Genomic DNA, 19,893 nt, shown 5'->3' with positions numbered 1-19,893 from the left:
GGTGAAGGCGAGAAAATCAGTACGGAACCAGTAGAAATGGCAGAGGTGCTTAATGAGTATTTTGCCTCGGTTTTCACAGAGGAGAAGGACATGGGTGGATGTACTGTGGGCTTGCGGTGGACTGAAAAGATTGAGTATGTGGACTTTAACAAAGAGGTTGTGCTGGAATCTTTGAATGGCATCAAGATAGATAAGTTGCCGGGTCTGGATGGGATGTACCCCAGGTTACTGTGGGAGACGAGGGAAGAAATTGTAGAGCCTCTGGCGATGATCTTTGCATCGTCGATGGAGACGGGAGAGGTGCCGGAGGATTGGAGGATTGCGGATGTGGTTCCTATTTTCAAGAAGGGGAAATAGCAAGAAGGGATAGCCCAGGAAATTACCGACTGATGAGTCTAACCTCAGTGGTTGGTAAGCTGATGGAGAAGATCCTGAGGGACAAGATTTATGAGCATTTGGAGAGGTTTAGTATGCTCAAGAATACTCAGCATGGCTTTGTCAAAGGCAGATCGTGCCTTACGAGCCTGGTGGAGTTCTTCGAAAATGTGACTAAACACATTGACGAAGGGAAAGCGGTAGATGTGGTCTATATGGATTTTAGCAAGGCGTTCGATAAGGTCCCCCATGCAAGGCTTCTCGAAAAAGTGAGAGGGCATGGGATCCAAGGGGCTGCTGCCCTGTGGATCCAGAACTGGCTTGCCCAAAGGAGGCAGAGAGTGGGTATAGATGGGTCTTTTTCTAACTGGAGGTCGGTCACCAGTGGTGTGCCCCAGGGATCTGTTCTGGGACCCTTGCTGTTTGTCATTTTCATAAATGACCTGGATGAGGAAGTGGAGGGATGGGTTGGTAAGTTTGCCGACGACACGAAGGTTGGTGGGGTTGTGGATAGTCTGGAGGGATGTCAGAAGTTACAGAGGGACATAGATAGGATGCAAGACTGTGCGGAGAAGTGGCAGATGGACTTCAACCCAGATAAATGCGTAGTGGTCCATTTTGGCAGGTCAAATGGGATGAAGGAGTACAATATAAAGGGAAAGACTCTTAGTACTGTGGAGGATCAGAAGGACCTTGGGGTCCAGGTCCATAGGACTCTAAAATCGGCCCCGCAGGTGGAGGAGGTGGTTAAGAAGGAGTATGGTGTGCTGGCCTTTATCAATTGAGGGATTGAGTTTAGGAGTCTGGGGATAATGATGCAGCTATATAAGACCCTCGTCAGACCCCACTTGGAGTACTGTGCTCAGTTCTGGTCGCCTCACTATAGGAAGGATGTGGAAAAGATTGAAAGGGTGCAGAGGAGATTTACAAGGATGTTGCCTGGATTGAGTGGCATGCCTTATGAGGATAGGCTGAGGGAGCTCGGTCTTTTCTCCTTGGAGAGACGTAGGATGAGAGGAGACCTAATAGAGGTATATAAGATTTTGAGAGGCATAGATCGGGTGGACTCTCAGAGGCTTTTTCCCAGGGTGGAAATGGCTGCTACGAGAGGACACAGGTTTAAGGTGCTGGGGTGTAGGTACAGGGGAGATGTTAGGGGGAAGTTTTTCACACAGAGGGTGGTGGGCGGGTGGAATCGGCTGCCGTCAGTGGTGGTGGAAGCAAACTCAATAGGGTCTTTTAAGAGACTCCTGGATGAGTACATGGGACTTAATCGGATGGAGGGTTATAGGTAGGCCTAAAAGGTAGGGATATGTTCGGCACAACTTGTGGAGCCGAAGGGCCTGTTTTGTGCTGTAGTTTTATGTTTCTATGTTTTTATATCTGCGTGGGTTTCCTCTGGGTACTCCGGTTTCCTCCCACACTCTAAAGATGTGCAGGTTTGGTGGATTGGCCATGGCTGAGGGGAGGGTCTGGGCGGGATGCTGGCTCGGAGAGTCGGTGCACACTCCATGGGCCAAATGATTTCTTTTTGCACTGTAAGGATTCTATGATTCTATGACTGGGGGGAGAAAGTTGTGATTGATTTGTTCTTACTCTGGATTGTGTTAATGAAACAGGAATAAAGCAATGGCTGACATTCGGCTGATTTCTCACTGTAAGATTATTGACTGTGTCAGAGCCAGGGTGATTGGAACAGGGCAGGCACATGGCATGGGGTAGAGAATGTTTTTGAGTGGGGAAGCAGGCAGCCTCGGTGGAGATTGCCGCCACAAAACATAGTCAGGAAACAAGCAATGACTCTCAATATTCCCCTGGAATGAGGATAATCTAGCAATTGCTAAATTGTCTGTTCAGCAAAAAGGAGGGCATTTGCCATTTCTCCTCCAGCCTGAGGGTTCATAATAAACTGTCACAATAAAATCCCTGTCTGCTTTTAAAAAGAGACATTTTGGAACAAGTTACCTTGTCTCCTTCCTCCACAAAACAGATTCTCTCCCCTGACGCTGGGTTGAATGTCGCAAATTTCTTTCTGCTCACGGATTCGTGCCATTCGTTGTTGATGAAGATCTGACAGAAAAAAAACATAATAACTTCAGGAATAATGATTTTAACCCTGTAATCATATTGGTTATAAAGTTTGCAAAGTGTTTGATAAAAGATGAGTAATAAGGAATGATCAGACAGGCTTCAGTTTGGTCAGGGTTGATTCATCAGCTCCTGGTGTTGGAAAAGATGCCATAGTTTAAATCCACCACCAGATTTAACCCCCTGCAGTGTCATTGTTCAAAAAACACAATATTTAACTCCTGCAATGCCATTGTTTCAAAGCTTGGGAGTATTAACCCCTCCAATGCTATAGCAATAGTCATTACAGCACAGATGGAAGCCATTCAGCCCTTTGATTCCATGCTAGCTCTCTGTCGAACTATCCAATCAGCCCCATTCGCCCGTTCTATCCGCTGCAAGATTATTTCTCTCAAGTCTACACCTCGTTTCCTATTGGAATCATTTATCATCTCTGCTTCCACAAACTTCAAAAATAGCCTGGTCACCACCAATCACTGCTTTAAAATGTTCCTCCTCACATTCTGCCTGCATCTCTTGCTAAAACTTCTGCCCCCTGGTATTTATATCATCAGCCAATGGAAGTCTTTGTACCATCAACCAATGGAAGCAGGTTTTCTTCACTACAACCTATCACAATCTTGTAAACCTCGGTCAAATCTCCCCTCAATCTCCTTTTCCCCCAGGAGAACAACCCCAGCTTCTCCATCCTAACCTTGGAGCTAAAATTCTCTCATCCCGGGACCCATTCTGGTAAACCTCCTCCACATCCTCTGTAGGATACTCAAAATCGTCCTAAAATGTGATGATGAAGAACTTGACCCCAGCCTAACCAGAGTCTTATGAAGGTTCAGCATAACTTCCCTGCTTTTGTACTCAATGCTTATACTTGTGAAGCTCAAGATCCCGGATGCATTGCTGATTAATTGCTCATATATCCTCCACCTTCAGAAATCAATGGACACGAACCCCCAGCTCTCCCTGTCCCTGCACACTCTTTAAAATCACGCCATTGAGTAGTTATTATCTTTCCCTAGCCTGTTGTGATAGTGTATTTGTTAGTAGATAAATTTAATCATTTAAATATATTCATAGAATCTCTACAGTATGGAAAGAGGCCATTTGGCCCATTGAGCCTGCACTAACAGCAATCTCACCCAGGCCCTATCCCCGTAACCCCACATATTTACCCTGCCAACCCCCTGACAGTAAGGAGCAATTTAGCATGGCCAATCAACCTAACACACACATCTTTAAACATAAACATATGTTTATGCTTAAATCATAGGAGGTCATTGCATAGCCAATTATCCACAGGTGAGCTAAAGCAACAAGTCTCCATTAGAGCTGTGTGGTCAAGCTCTCTGCCTATCCTTCAGCATTGTTTGTAATAACCTAGAAAGAGATAATATAACATGGTGGCAGCAGCAGCAGAGAGCAAACAGTAGCTGAAAGCAACAATTCACAACAGAAGGACTGCAAATGGACCTCTTTCAGGAGAGCAATGGTGTGAATGGAGATTGAGGCAAATGGGTAAATGCTCAGATTTAAACCGAACCAGTGAGACAAAAATCAATAGCCCACAATACATAGGAATGCTGTTCCAGAACGTGTGTGAGTGATGGTCCATCAATCATCCTCATTCAAATTGGACAGGGAACCAGGCAAGATATCTAAGTTGTATTGCTGCATCTTTGCATATTGCCCCGAGGCTCAGGTTTGCTATCAGTTGCTGAGTTTCTGTTGCTCGATCGGTGAGAACCAGTTTCCCAAATTACCATCTCACCAAACTCAGTACACGGGAAACAAGGTGAAAGGAAAGAAGGACATGATGTCATGCTGATGCAGAATTACTACCACCAAAGGTTGGCTAGAAGATGAAGGGGCTGCACCCAACAAGAACTGACATGGGTCTCAGCGTACGGTGTGCAAAGGACTGCAGTTGTACAAGGTGACAACACCAAACAGTGCGATACTGCAATGGACTCGATCTCACCCAGAGGAGACAACCAATCAACATCGCCTGTGTTTACCCATGTACATCTTGCAGATGAAGAAACACCAAAACACACTGACAACTGAGGACAATCCTCCAAACACAATCCTCCAGAGAGAGGATAGCCAGGTCGAGGACACACCCATATCTTGTCCGAGCTCTGTTTGAATCAGTCCAGTTCCAAAGACAGACAAGACCTTGAAAAGGAATCTGCAAATGTTCTTATTATACTTGTTTTATGTAAATAGTGTTATAGTTGCCAATTTTCTTATATTCCATAACAGATCATAGAATCCCTGCAATGTAGAAGGAGGCCATTCGGCCCATTGAGTCTGCACCGATTCTCCGACAGAGCATCTTACACAGACCCATCCCTCCTGCCCTATCCCTGTAACCCCACATATTTACCCCGCTAATCTCCCTAATCTACACTTCTCAGGGCACTAAGGGGCAGTTTACCCATGCCAATCCACCTAACCTGCACATCTTTGGACTGTGGGAGGAAACTGGGGGAACCGGAGGAAACCACACAGACATGGGGAGAACGTGTCGACTCCACACAGAGAGTGACCCAAGGTTGGAATTGAACCTGGGTCCCTGGCGCTGTGAGGCAGCAGTGCTAACCACTGTGCCACCATGCCACCCATAAGGGTTGTTCATTCACATAAATGTTAATATTATATTAGATGGGATTTCTATTTAAGGGAAGGCAGATGCTGTGATAGTGTATTTGTTAGTATGTTAAATATAATAATTTAAGTATACATTTATGCTAATGTGTGTCATAACATGAAGTGATGCAATATCATGTGTGATCTGAAGCAACAAGTCTCCAAGAAAGCTCTGTGTTCAACCTCTCCTTAGTCCAGAAAGAGGTAATACAACACCTCACATTTCTCTGTACTTGTCAATTGTGTACCCATTCTGCTAACCTGTTTACGTTTAGTTCATTAATACCATCCTCATTGTTTGCTGTACCACCAAGTTTGGAATCTTTGGCAAATTTTAAAATTTTACTCAATAGCCAAGTCATTCAATTATATTAAAAACTGCAGCAACTCTAGAACTGAACCTTGGAGAATATCGCAGTCTATCATCCTCCAGTATGAAAAACATTTACTGGACTCTGCTATTTTCTGTCTTTAAGCCAACTTTTGTAATCCAAGGTGACACTGACCCTCTTATTCCACAAGCCTCAATTTTGTTAACTGGCCTTTTTTATGGTATTTTGGCAAATGTTTTCTCCAAATCCATGCAGGCCGCATCCATGACAGACCCTCCCCTTCATCAACTGTTACCTTATCAAAAAATTCCATTTGATAAATCAAGCCTTTGACAAATCCCTGCTGGCTCTGCTTGATTAACTCTAACCTTCCCAAGTGCCTGTTAAGCTTTCCACCCTTTCCTAAAACTTACTAACTGGTGTTTTAAAACTGACCTGCCTGCAGTTCCTAGCATTATCCTAACACCCTTTCTCGAATAAGGATGACACATTTGCCACTCTCAAATCCTCAGGCAGCTCGCCCATATCCGGGGAAGATTTGGAGATGCCATCGCTAACTGCACCCCCACAAGCAGATACAATAGTGACTTTTAAGGGGCGTCTTGACAAATACATGAATAGAATGGGAATAGAGGGATCTGGTCCCCGGAAGGGTAGGGGTTTTTTAGTTCAGAGAGGCAGCATGGTCGGTGCAGGCTTGGAGGGCCGAAGGGCTTGTTCTTGTGTTGTAATTTTACTTGTTCTTTGTATTCCTAAGTAATTTGGGATACAATCCGAGGGACCAGGTGACTTATTCACTCTAATGCAATTCAGGCTTTCCAGTACATCCCACCTGGCATGTTTTACCCCATCCGTTTCCTCTTAGCTCCACTTCCGCTGACATTTTGTCCTCTTGCTTAGTAAACGCTGATACAAAGAACATTCTAGAAGTATTCCAGCCTTGCTCTGTGCCATTAAGCACATATCAACCTCTCTGTCCCTAATGGGACCCACACTGCCTTTTACTACCCACTTACTGTTTACCTGGCGATAGATTTTTGGGGTCCTTTTATTTTCCACTTTCCTTCCCCATTCAATGTATTAGGCCTGGTTCTTACTTGAAGAATCATACCCTCTTTTTCTTTTGTTTCATCATAATCTCTATCTTTACTAATCACTTGCTGAACCTGCATACTAACTTTTTGTGATTCATGTACCAGGATGCCCGAAACCCTCTGTACCAGAGTTCTGCGATCTCTCTCCATTTCGATATTACTGTTTCTATTCTTCCTGCCTAAATGGACAAGTTCCCATTTTCCAACGTTATACTCCTTTGTCAATGTTTTGCCCACTCACTAACCTGTCTGTATCCCTCTGCAGACTCTCTACCTCCTCTTGACAACTTACTTTCCTACCTAACGTGGCGTCATCAGCAAATTTAGCAATGAAATGTTCGCTCCTTTCATCTAAGTCATTGATATAGATTATAAATAGCTGAGGACCCAGCAATGATCCCTGTGGCCCTCCACTGGTTGCAGTTTGCCAATTCAAAAAAGACCCATTTATCCCTGCTGTCTACTTCCTGTTAGCTAACCAATACTTCATCCATGATGATGTCTTACCCCCTACACCACATAATCTTGTGTAGTAATCTTTGATGTGGTACCTTATCAAATGCCTCCTGGAAATCTAAGTACACCACATCTACAGGGTCCCCTTTACCTGCCTTTCTTGTTACTTTCTCACAAAACTCTGATAAGTTAGTTAATCATAATTTCCCTTTCACGGAGACATGTTGACTCTGACTGATCATGTTATGATTTTCTAAGCAAACCTTCATAATGGATTCTAGCAATTTCCCTATGACAGATGTTAGATTATCTGGCCTGTAGTTTCCCACTTTCTCTCTGTCTCCTTTCTTGAATAATGGAGTCACATTTGCTAATTTCCAATCTACTGGAACCCTTCCTGAATCTAAAGAAGTTTGGGAGGTTATAACCAATCCATCCACTCGCCGAAATCATGCTACCGTTCACGCCAGCAGGATCTTACGGTGCCGCCAATGGCGCAGCCCTGCCGCTGGTTTTGGGGTGGGGATGGGTGTGTTTAATGGGAAACCACATTAACAATGGTAAGACTGTGCGATCCCGTTGTGAAACATGCCGTGGAGTGGGAGAAAAATCCAGGCCACTATCTCTGCAGGTACATCTGACTGTGAGTTGAGCTTTTGACCGCATGTCCACAATATCTTCAAGATTGCCGCTTTCTGTAAGACTTTGCCTGATTCAACTCTTCAGCTGCTGAAAGCCAGATCCATGCCTTTGATATCTCCAGATTCAATTCCTGATTCTCCTCCTACTAGGATGCTACCAGGACTTGATGGTTTGAATGACTGGGACATTTTTCCCTGGAGCGTAGGAGACTTAAGGGCGATCTTATAGAGGTCTATAAAATAATGAGGGGCATAGATCAGCTAGATAGTCAACATCTTTTCCCAAAGGTAGGGGAGTCTAAAACTAGAGGGCATAGGTTTAAGGTGAGAGGGGAGAGATACAAAAGTGTCCAGAGGGGCAATTATTTCACACAGAGGGTGGTGAGTGTCTGAAACAAGCTGCCAGAGGTAGTAGTAGAGGCGGGTACAATTTTGTCTTTTAAAAAGCATTTAGACAGTTACATGGGTAAGATTGGTATAGAGAGATATGGGCCAATCGTGGGCAATTGGGACTAGCTTAATGGTAAAAAACTGGGCAGCATGGACAAGTTGGGCCGAAGTTGGACCATGCAATAAACCTCCATGACTTTTACTCTGTAAGCTTGAAGTCATGCAAAATTCTGCTGCCAGTGTGCTAACCCAACAAGTGCCATTTGCCTATCACCCTGTGCACACTGATGTTTGGCCGGAAGCTCTCGGTGGGAAGTGCCCACCATTGGCCTGCTTGGCACATGATACAATGGGCCTTCCCAAAAAGAAGCAATGTTGGCATCTCGCCAGCTCTCTGAGACCCCTGCCACCTTCACAAGTTTCTGCCCAGTGACGTTGGATTTCCCAATATTTAATTGGATGAAATTTCTGCTCATCCTCTACTGGTGAGTCTATTAGTCAATTTAGCCAGGCGCCACCTTCCCTTGACAAACCCATGCTGACTGTCTGATATATCTGCACTTTTCTGAATGATAATTAATCCCATACTTTAGAATTTTTCCAGTAATGTGTCCACCACTCAGATCAAGCTCATTGTTCAGGCTGTCCCTTGCCACTTTCCCTTTTAAGCAACAGTGCAATGTTAGCAGTCCTTTTGCTAAATCACATTCAGCTAATTGATCTTTCTCCAGTTAAGAGCTTTTATTTCTGGTCAGTCTGTGTCCTTTACCATAATCATGTTAAATTTACTACAACGATAGTGCTCCACAAAGGATACCTTCCCAGCCCGTAAACAAGGTGCAGAACAAATCCTTCTCCTGTTGGGCTTCCTGAGTACCAACTAAAACAACTCTGAAAGCATTTTAAGAATTTTGCATCCCTTATACAAATCTGATGGGTTGCACCTGAACAGAGCTGAGAATGAATTACTTCTGGGGCATTTTGCTAATGCCTATGGGAGGGATTTAGACTTAACTCAGCAGGATTGTGGGAACTAAGAGAAAATATTAGAGAAGAATACTAGGGTGCACAAAATACTGGGAGCGACAGAAAGCATGAGTATAGAGAATAGTAAGTTAATAGGTAGAATCAGAGTAAGGGAGAAAATGTCTAAATCAGGGTTACTATGTATGCTGGTGAATACATGGAGTATAATGAATAAGATCAGGGAGTTACAGGCACAGCTTACCATTGGAAATATGATGTTGTGCTGATAACAGAGACCTGGCTCAAGGAAGGGCAGGACTGTGCGTTAAATATTCCTGGTTACAAGGTGTTCAGGAAGGTTAGGAAATAAAGGAAAGAGGGAGGGATGGTGCTGTTGGTTAAGGAGAGAATTTGCAATGTTGAAGGAAGAGGATATCCCAGAGGGTTCGAGGCGAGAATCAATTTGGCTGATGAACAAGAAGGGTGCAGTTACATTGTTTGGTGTAGTCTATAGAGCACTGACTAGTGAGTAGGATGTGGAACAAATCTGCAGGGAAATTACAGAGAGATGCAAACATTACAGAATGGTTACAATGGAGGACTTTAATTACTCAAATGTAAACTGGGACAGTGATAGTTGGAGAGGGGCAAAAGTTCTTAGATTATGTACTGTCCAACAAGAAAGGACGCACTGTTGGACCTGATTCTTGGAAATGAGGTGGGCTAAGTAGATTAATTGTCAGTGGGGGAACTGTTAGGAGACAGTGATCATTGTATCATAAGGTTTAGGATGATGATAGAAAAACACAATGGGTAATCCAGAGTACGAATAATTAACTGGGGGGTGAGCCCAGAACCCAATGGGACAAGAATGGTGCTGGGATTTATAGACTGGAAGGAAAGGTTGATGGGAAAATCTGTAGCTGAACAATGGGCTACCTTCAAAACAGAAATGGCCTGAACACAGTCAAGGTATATTCCCCTGTAAGGCAAAGGTCGGGCAAATAAATCCAGAGCTCCTTGGATGAAAAACAAGATAGAAATTAAGATAAAAAAGAAAAAAGTGTGCTCGTGACGGGTGTCAGGTAGAAAATACAGTTGCGAACCAAGTGGAATACAGAAGGTTCAGCAGGGAGGTGAAAAAGCACATTAGAGAAGCAAAGAGGGATTAGGAGAAAAATCGGGCAGCCAACAAAAAGGCAAATCCCAAAGTCTTCTCTCGGCAGATAAATAGTACACGGGTAGTAAAAGGAGTCGGATCAATTGGAGACCAAAAAGGGAATTTACACATGGAGATGGGGGAGCTGAGCTATTAAATGAATACTTTGCATTCGTCTTTGCTGTGGAGGTAGATGCTGTAAGTAGTCTCACAACACCAAGTTAAAGTCCAACAGGTCTATTTGGTAGCACGAGCTTTCGGAGCGTTGCCCCTTCATCAGGTGAGTGAAGAGTTCAGTTCACAAACAGGACATATATAGACACAAACTCAATTACAAGATAATGGTTGCAATGCGAGTCTTAACAGGTAATCAAGTCTTTATAGATGCAGAACAATCACTGAAACAGCTACATGATGACATCAACAAGTTCCATCCCACCATCAGACTCACCATGGACTACTCTCCAGATTTGGTTGCATTCTTGGACACACACATCTCCATTAAGGACGGTCACCTCAGCACTTCACTGTACCGCAAACCCACGGATAACCTCACGATGCTCCACTTCTCCAGCTTCCACCCTAAACACGTTAAAGAAGCCATCCTCTACAGACAAGCCCTCCATATACCCAGGATCTGCTCAGATGAGGAGGATGGCAACAGATACCTAGAGACACTGAAAGACGCCCTCGTAAGAACAGGATATGGCGCTCAACTCATCGATCGACAGTTCCGACGTGCCACAGCGAAGAACCGCACAAACCTCCTCAGAAGACAAACACGGGACATGGCAGACAGAGTACCCTTCGTCGTCCAGTACTTCCCCAGAGCGGAGAAGCTACCACATCTTCTGTGGAGCCTTCAACATGCCATTGATGAAGACGAATATCTCGCCAAGGCCATCCCCACACTCCTACTTCTTGTCTTCAAACAACCGCACAACCTCAAACAGACCATTATCCGCAGCAAACTACCCAGCCTTCAGGAGAACAGTAACCACGACACCACACAACCCTGCCACAGCAACCCCTGCAAGACATGCCGGATCATCGACATGGATGCCATCATCCCACGTGAGAACACCATCCACCAGGTACGCGGTACATACTCTTGTGACTAGGCCAACGTTGTCTACCTGACACGCTGCAGGAAAGGATGTCCCGAGGCATGGTACATTGGGGAGACCATGCAAACACTACGACAACGGATGAATGAACACTGCTCAACAATCACTGGTCGGGGAACACTTCAGCAGTCAAGAGCATTCAGCCTCTGATCTTCAGGTAAGCGTTCTCCAAGGCAGCCTTCGTGACACATGACAACGCAAAATCGCTGAGCAGAAACTGATAGCCCAGGTCCACACACATGAGGACGTTCTCAACCAGGATATTGGGTTCATGTCACACTGTCTGTAACCCCCACGACTTGCCTGGGTTTGCAAAATCTCACTAACTGTCCTGGCTGGAGACAATTCACATCTCTTTAACCTGGGCTTAACCCTCTCTCCACTCACATTGTCTGCATCTGTTAGACTTGATTACCTGTTAAGACTCACATTCCAACCATTATCTTGTAATTGAGTGTGTGTCTATATATGTCCTGTTTGTGAACCAAACTCTTCACTCACCTGATGAAGGGACAATGCTCCGAAAGCTCGTGCTACCAAATAGACCTGTTGGACTTTAACCTGGTGTTGTGAGACTACTTACTGTGTCTACCCCACTCCAACGCCGGCAACTCCACATCATGAGGTAGATGCTACCCAGGCCATATTACAGATGAGGAAACACTGTCATCATAAGAATTCAAAATTGTTAAGGAGGCAGTGTTAGATAGAGTCAGTTCTCAAAGGTGGCAAGACATCAGGACCAGATGCATCCATGGATATTGAAGAGTGTGAGAGTGAAAATTGCGGCGGCACTGGCCATTATCTTCCAGTCTTGCCTAGACTCAGGGAGGTGCCAAGGACTGGAGAATTGTAAATCATAGAAACCCTACAGTGCAGAAACAGGCCATTCGGCCCATCAAGTCTGCACCGACCACAATCCCACCCAGGCCCTACCCCCATATCCCTACACATTTACCCACTAATCCCTCTAACCTACGCATCTCAGGACACTAAGGGGCAATTTTAGCATGGCCAATCAACCTAACCCGCACATCTTTGTAAATGTTGCACCCTTGTTCAGGAAAGGTTGTAAGGATAAACCCAGCAATTATGGAGCAGTCAGATTAACTTCAGTGGTGGGCAGGCTTCTAGAAACAATTATTCAGTATAGAATTAGTAGTTATATGGAAAAACTGAGAGGTTTGAGAGTTTTGGTCTTATTGTCTAAGACAGGATAGACTTGCCATGGGGGAAGTGCAGTGGAGGTTCACCAGACTGATTCCTGGGATGGCAGCATTGTTGCATGAGGAGAGATTGGGTCGATTCGGCCTGTATTCACTGGAATTTAGGAGAATGAGAGGGAGTTTTATTGAAATGTATAAAATTCAGTCAGGGTTGGACAGACTAGATGCAGGACGCTGTTCCCCCTGAGTGGGGGTCTGGAACAAGGGGTCCCAGTCCCAGGGTGCAGGATACTATTTAGTTCTGAAAGGGGGAAAGCTTTTTTCATTCAGAGGGTGCTGAACCTGTGGAATTCTTTAACACAGAAGGGTGTGGAGACCAAGTTACTGAAGATGTTTCAGAAGGAAGTCGATAGATTTCTAGACACTAAAGGCATCAAGGGGCATGGGGAGAGCGCAGGAGTAAGTCGTTGAGATAGTTAAACAGCCACGATCATGTTGAATGGTGGAGCAGGCTCAAAGGGCCAAATCATAGAAATCCTACTGTGCAGAAAGAAGCCATTTGGCCCATCAGGTCTGCACTAACTTTCTGGCAGAGGATCCCACCCCCCCCCAGTTCCATTCCATAACCCATGCGTTTACCCCGCTAATCTCCCTAACCGACACATCTTGGGACACTAAGGGAGAATTTACATGGCCATCCACCTAACCTGCACATCTTTGGAGTTTGGGAGGAAACCGGAGCATCTGGAGGAAACCCATACAGACACTGGGAGAATGTGCAAACTCCACACATTCAGCCAAGGCTGGAATTGAACCTGGGTCCCTGGCGCTGTGAGGCAGCAGTGCTAACATCGTGCCACCGTGCCGCCCACATGACCTACCCCTGCTCCGTTTTCTATATTTCTATGCACCAGTACACCCAGATCCTTCTGTACCTCAGAAATCTACAATATCTCATCATTTCAATAAGATTTTCTCTTATTCTGCCAGTTCTTGTTTCTCTGCATTTCCCACATAAAGAGCAAAGAACAAAGAACAGTACAGCACAGGAAACAGGCCCTTCGGCCCTCCAAGCCTGTGCCGCTCATTGGTCCAACTAGACCAATCGTTTGTATCCCTCCATTCCCAGGCTGCTCATGTGACTATCCAGGTAAGTCTTAAACGATGTCAGCGTGCCTGCCTCCACCACCCTACTTGGCAGCGCATTCCAGGCTCCCACCACCCTCTGTGTAAAAAACATCCTTCTAATATCTGAGTTATACTTCGCCCCTCTCACCTTGAGCCCGTGACCCCTCGTGATCGTCACTTCTGATCTGGAAAATAGATCATAGAAATCATAGAAACCCTACAGTGCAGAAGGAGGCCATTCGGCCCATCGAGTCTGCACCGACCAAATCCCACCCAGGCCCTACCCCCACATATTTACCCGCTAACCCTTTAACCTACACATCCCAGGACTCTAAGGGGCAATTTTTAACCTGGCCAATCAACCTAACCCGCACATCTTTGGACTGTGGGAGGAAACCGGAGCACCCGGAGGAAACCCACGCAGACACGAGGAGAATGTGCAAACTCCACACAGACAGTGACCCGAGCCGGGAATCGAACCCGGGACCCTGGAGCTGTGAAGCAGCAGTGCTAACCACTGTGCTACCGTGCTAAAAAGCATTTAGACAGTTACATGGGTAAGATGGATATAGAGGGATATGGGTCAAATGCGGGCAATTGGGATTAGCTTAGGGGTCTAAAAATAAAGAGTGGCATGGACAAGTTGGGCTGAAGGGCCTGTTTCCATGCTGTAAGCCTCTATGACTCTATGAGAGACTTGCATACCTTGTCATATTGTAGAAGATATGAAGTATCTCAATTCCATTATTTCTTCCAAAATGCATCACTTCGCATTTATCCGGATTAAATTCCATCTGCCACCTCTCCGCCCAATTTTTCAGCCTATCTATATCCTGCTGTATTGCCCAACAATGCTCATCGCTATCCGCAAGTCCAGCCATCTTCGTGTCATCCGCAAACTTGCTGATAACACCAGTTACACCTTCTTCCAAATAATTTATATCACAAATAGCAGAGGTCCCAGTACAGAGCCCTGCGGAACACCACTGGTCACAGACCTCCAGCCGGAAAAAGACCCTTCGACCGCTACCCTCTGTCTCCTATGGCCAAGCCAGTTCTCCACCCATCTAGCCACTTCTCCTTGTATCGCATGAGCCTTAACCTTCTTAACCAACCTGCCATGTGGGACTTTGTCAAATGCCTTACTGAAATCCATATAGATGACATCCACGGCCCTTCCTTCGTCGATCGTTTTTGTCACTTCCTCAAAAACCTCCACCAAATTTGTAAGGCACGACCTCCCTCTTACAAAACCATGCTGTCTGTCACTAATGAGATTGTTCCGTTCTAAATGCACATACATCCTGTCTCTAAGAATCCTCTCCAACAACTTCCCTACCACGGACGTCAAGCTCACCGGCCTATAATTTCCTGGGTTATCCCTGCTACCCTTCTTAAACAACGGTACCACATTCGCTATCCTCCAATCCTCAGGGACCTCACCCGTGTCCAAAGAAGCGACAAAGATTTCCGTCAGAGGCCCAGCAATTTCACCTCTCGTCTCCCTGAGCAGTCTAAGATAGATGCCATCAGGCCCTGGGGCTTTGTCAGTTTTAATGTTCCCTAAAAAACCTAACACTTCCTCCCTTGTAATGGAGATTTTTTCTAACGGGTCAACACCTCCCTCCGAGACACTCCCGGTTAACACGCCCCTCTCCTTCGTGAATACCGATGCAACGTATTCATTTAGGATCTCCCCTATTCCCTTGGGTTCTAAGCATAATTCCCCTCCTTTGTCTCTGAGAGGTCCAGTTTTCTCCCTGACAACTCTTTTGTTCCTAACGTATGAATCTACCAGATTTTTACCAACTCAGTTAACCTATCCACATCCTTTTCCAGACTCCTTATGTTCTCTTCACAACTTAGTCTCCTCCCTATTTTTGTGTCAACAGCAACTTTACTACCATACATTTGGTCGTTTGCACCATAATCTCCGATGTGGCACCTTGTCAGTGCCCTCTGGAAATCTAAGTGCACCACATCCACAGGTTCCCCTTGATCCATGTGATTTCCTCAAACAACTCCAATAAATCAGTCAAACATGATTTCCCTTTCACAATTGACGCTGCCAATTCCCATGTTGCCTCTGCCTGATTGTATTGAGATTTTCTAAGTGCCGTCTTAATAATAGACTGTTATTTGCTCAACTGCATCATCATTCAAGCAAGGAACCCTAGAGATGTCTAAATCTAAAGCTTTGAGGATCCCTCCAAGGATACCCTTCTCTGTAAGCACCTCACCGCCACCCTCTGAACCTCCAGCCACCCGCAGCTACAGAAAGCCCATTGTGCCTGGCCAACTCGAAAGTTCACCATCGCAAGCAGTTGCCAGGAGGTCCTTGGCGTCTCCACCAGGAAACATCTTGATTGGTTTGTGGCTGAGTTACAGGATCTAATTGCACGCAAACACAAAACTTTCATTGACTGGAAACTTCTGCATAGTCCTGGAGTAAAGCTGCCATCCTATTGGTGGGTGAAGGCAGTGAATCATAGAATCATAGAACCCTACAGTGCAGAAAGAGGCCATTCGGCCCATCGAGTCTGCACCGACCACAATCCCACCCAGGCCCACCCCCATATCCCTACTTATTTTACCTGCTAATCCCTCTAAACTACGCATCTCAGGACATTAAGGCGCAATTTTAGCATGGCCAATCAACCTAACCCGCACATCTTTGGAGTGTGGGAGGAAACCGGAGCACCCGGAGGAAACCCACGCAGACACGAGGAGAATGTGCAAACTCCACACAGACAGTGACCCAAGCCGGGAATCGAGTGGCACAGGATAAAACCCTTGACATAAAGAACAAACAGTGGGCAGAAAGATTAAGGGAGATCCAACAACTTGCAGACACTGACAAGACGTCTGGTTTCTTCAGTGGTCTCAACACGAGTGCTCAAGGGACAATCCCACTGAGAACCAAGCCTTTGTGAGAGCTCATCGAGGACAGGGAGGCAGTCAGTCCTCACTGGAGAAAACATATTAAATAACTCCTCAACCAAGATTCTGTGTTTGATTCGAATGCCACAAATTAATTTCTCAGTACTCTGTCCAGTTCTGTCTCAGTGTATCCTGGTCTGGAACAAAGTTGAAAAAGTCTCTGGAACAGATGGAACCCTGGTAGAAATTTGGAAACACAGTGAAGACATACTCCCGGCGTGGTGACACAACCTCATATCCCTCACCTGCTGCATGCTGGGGGAATCCCAGGGACACTGTCATTGTCACTATATTCAAGAATCATAGAGTCCCTCCAGTGCAGAAGGAGGCCGTTTGGCCCATCAAGCCTGCACTGACAACAATCCCTATCCCCGTAACCCCATGTATTTACTCTGTCAAATCCTCTGACACTAAGGGACAATTTATCATGGCCAATCAACCAAACCTGCACATCTTTGGAGTGTGGGAGGAAACAGGAGCACCCGGAGGAACCCACACAGACACAGGAAGAATGTGCAAACTCCACACAGACAGTCACTCAAGACTGGAATTGAACCCGGGTCCCTGGGGCTGTGAGGCAGCAGTGCTAACCACTGTGCCACCATGCCTACCAGTGGAGAATATTCCATCACACTCCTGACTAGTGCCTTTGTTGGTGTTCTCTAGGGTTACAGCAATCTAAAGACACTCAGTCAACTCCTTACACAAACAGCGCTGGGCACCATGCATCCAATGGAAGGTCTTTAATTACTTGTGCACACGGAGAACCCACAAGCGGCCAACACCGAATGACCGGAGCGGTTCTGAGGTTACAGAGAAACAGCTCAGCAGTTACAGTCAATTACAGCAAATCAGGAACAAGAGATTTTTCACATCTTTCATTGACAGAAATATCCACCAATCACAGCATAACCCTTTTGGCCTTTCTTATCTGATAGAAAACCAATCCTTCATTAATGTAATATGTCCCCATATCTTGCTATTTGGTAAGCGCCATGGTAACTCGTTCTTTGTTTTCATCCTGCTGTCCTAACCTGGAATGCCGTGTTTATGGAACAAGGTTTTAGATATACTCACCTAGCTTGCGTACATCAGTGTTGGCCTTACTGAAGGCCTGACTGAAGGCCGTGTTTGGCTAATATTCATTTTCCCTTACTTGACAGAGTTATTTTTTACAATTATGGAACTTTAATTTTCACAATTGTTGTAACCTAACTTCCACACCTTGAAGATAGTGGACAGGCTTTGGGGAGTCAGGAGGTGAGTTACTCGCCGCAGGATTCGTAACCTCCGACCTGCTCTTGTAGCCACTGTGTTTATGTGGCTAGTCCAACTCAGTTTCTGGCCAATGATAATCCCAAGGATGTTGACAGTGGGGGATTCAGCGATAATTGCCAAGGAGAGATTTTTAGAGACAGTCTTGTTGGAGATGACGAATGCTACCTGCTCCAAGTTGAACGTTGTCCAGATCTTGTTGCATTTAAACATGGACTGCTTCAGTATCTGAGGAGTTTCAAATGGTGCTGAACATTGTGCAGTCATTGACGAATATCGCCACTTATAATGAAGCAGCTGAAGATGGTTGGGCTGACAATATTTCCCTGAGGAACTCCTCCAGTGATGTCCTGGAGCTGAACTTCTTATGTACCAGGTATGACTCCAACCAGCAGAGCGTTTTCCCCCTGATTCCCATTGACTCCAGCTTTGCTTGGGCTCCTTGATACCATGCTTGGTCATAGAGTCATAGGGGGATTTTTCCCATCCCGCCTGCCATGGAAATCATAGGGGTGGGGGGGGGGGGGGGGGGGGGGGGTGGTGGGAACTATGCAAAGGTCTGTTGACCGCGGGAGAGATTTTCCGGTTTTGGGGTGAGCGCAGCTGGAAAATTCCATCCATAGAATCATAGAGATATACAGCATGGAAACAGGCCCTTCAGCCCATCTCATCCATGCCAACCAAGTTTCCTAAACTGAACTAGTCCCATTTTCCTGAGTTTGGCCTATATCCCTCTATACCTTTCCCATCCATGTACCTGTCCAGATGTTGTCATTGTACCTGCCTCCACCATCTCCTCTGACAGCTCATTCCAGTACACACCACCCTCTATGTGAAAACGTTGCTTCAGATCCCTTTTAAATCTTTCCCCTCTCACCTTAAACCTATATCCTCTAGTTTTGGACTCCCTACCCTGGGGAAAAGACCTTGGCTATTCACCTTATCTATGCCCCTCATGATTTTATAAAGTTCTAAAAGGTCACCCCTCACCCTCCTACGCTCCAGGGGAAAGGGTCCCAGCCTATCCTGCCATCTTTATAATTCAAACCTTCTAGTCCCGGTAACATCAATGTAAATCTTTTCCTGCCCCCTTTCCAGTATAATAACATCCTTCTTATAGCAGGGTGACCAGAATTGTACACAGCACACCAGATGTGGCCTTACCAATGTCTTGTACAGTTGTAACTTAATGTCCCAACTTCTGCACTCAATGCTCTGACCAATGAAAGCAAGTGCGCGAAAAGCCGCCTTCACCGCCCTGTGACGCCACTTTCAAGGAACTATGTACTGGCACCCCTAGGTCTCTCTGTTTGACAACATTCCCTAGGACCCTACCATTAACTGTGTCAAATGCGGCCTTGATGTCAAGAGCAGTCACTTTCACCTCACCTCTGTCTCTATTCCCACTGAGGTTTTGTCACCCTGCCAAATAGCAATCGCATTCAGCTCTTTTGCCCATATTTAGATCTAGGCTGCAATGATTTGATTTGATTTGATTTATTATTGTCACATGTATTAACATACAGTGAAAGATATTGTTTCTTGTGCGCTATACAGACAAAACATACTGTTCATAGAGAAGGAAATGAGAGAGCGCAGAATGTAATGTTATAGTCATAGCTAGGCTGCAGAGAAAGATCAACTTAGTGCGAGGTAGATCCATTCAAAAGTCTGATGGCAGCAGGGAAGAAGGTCCTCAGACTTTTGTATCCTTTTCCCAATGGAAGAAGGTTGAAGAGAGAATGTCCGGTGTGTGTGAGGTCCTTAATTATGCTGGCTGCTTTGCCGAGGCAGCGGGAAGTGTAGAAAGAGCCAGTGGATGGGAGGCTGGTTTGCGTGATGGATTGGGCTACATTCACAACCTTTTGTAGTTTCTTGCGGTCTTGGGCAGAGCAGGAGCCATACCAAGCTGTGATGCAACCAGAAAGAATGCTTTCAATGGTGCATCTGTAAAAGTTGGTGAGAGTCGTAGCTGACATGCCAAATTTCCTTAGTCTTCTGAGAACGTAGAGATGTTAATGAGATTTTTTAACTGTAGTGTCAGCATGGAGGGACCAGGACAGGTTGTTGGTGATCTGGACACCTAAAAACTTGAAGCTCTCGACCTTTT

General features: G+C 45.6%; 1 protein-coding gene across 2 annotated transcripts in view; it reads right to left on the bottom strand.

The window, feature by feature from the left end:
• aldh1a3 (aldehyde dehydrogenase 1 family, member A3) overlaps positions 1–19,893 on the bottom strand; it is a 604,785-nt gene that overhangs the window by 153,822 nt on the left and 431,070 nt on the right. For both annotated transcript variants that reach the window (XM_078241032.1, XM_078241033.1), the window contains exon 2: positions 2,341–2,445. In XM_078241032.1, the coding sequence (XP_078097158.1) occupies positions 2,341–2,445 (105 nt within the window). The remainder of the gene's footprint in view (positions 1–2,340; positions 2,446–19,893) is intronic.

The sequence above is a fragment of the Mustelus asterias genome, chromosome 24 (genome assembly GCF_964213995.1).
Source record: "Mustelus asterias chromosome 24, sMusAst1.hap1.1, whole genome shotgun sequence".
Classification (NCBI taxonomy): Eukaryota; Metazoa; Chordata; class Chondrichthyes; order Carcharhiniformes; family Triakidae; genus Mustelus; species Mustelus asterias.
The sequence above is the reverse complement of the archived record's forward strand: the minus strand, read 5'-3'. Positions and strand labels throughout refer to the sequence as shown.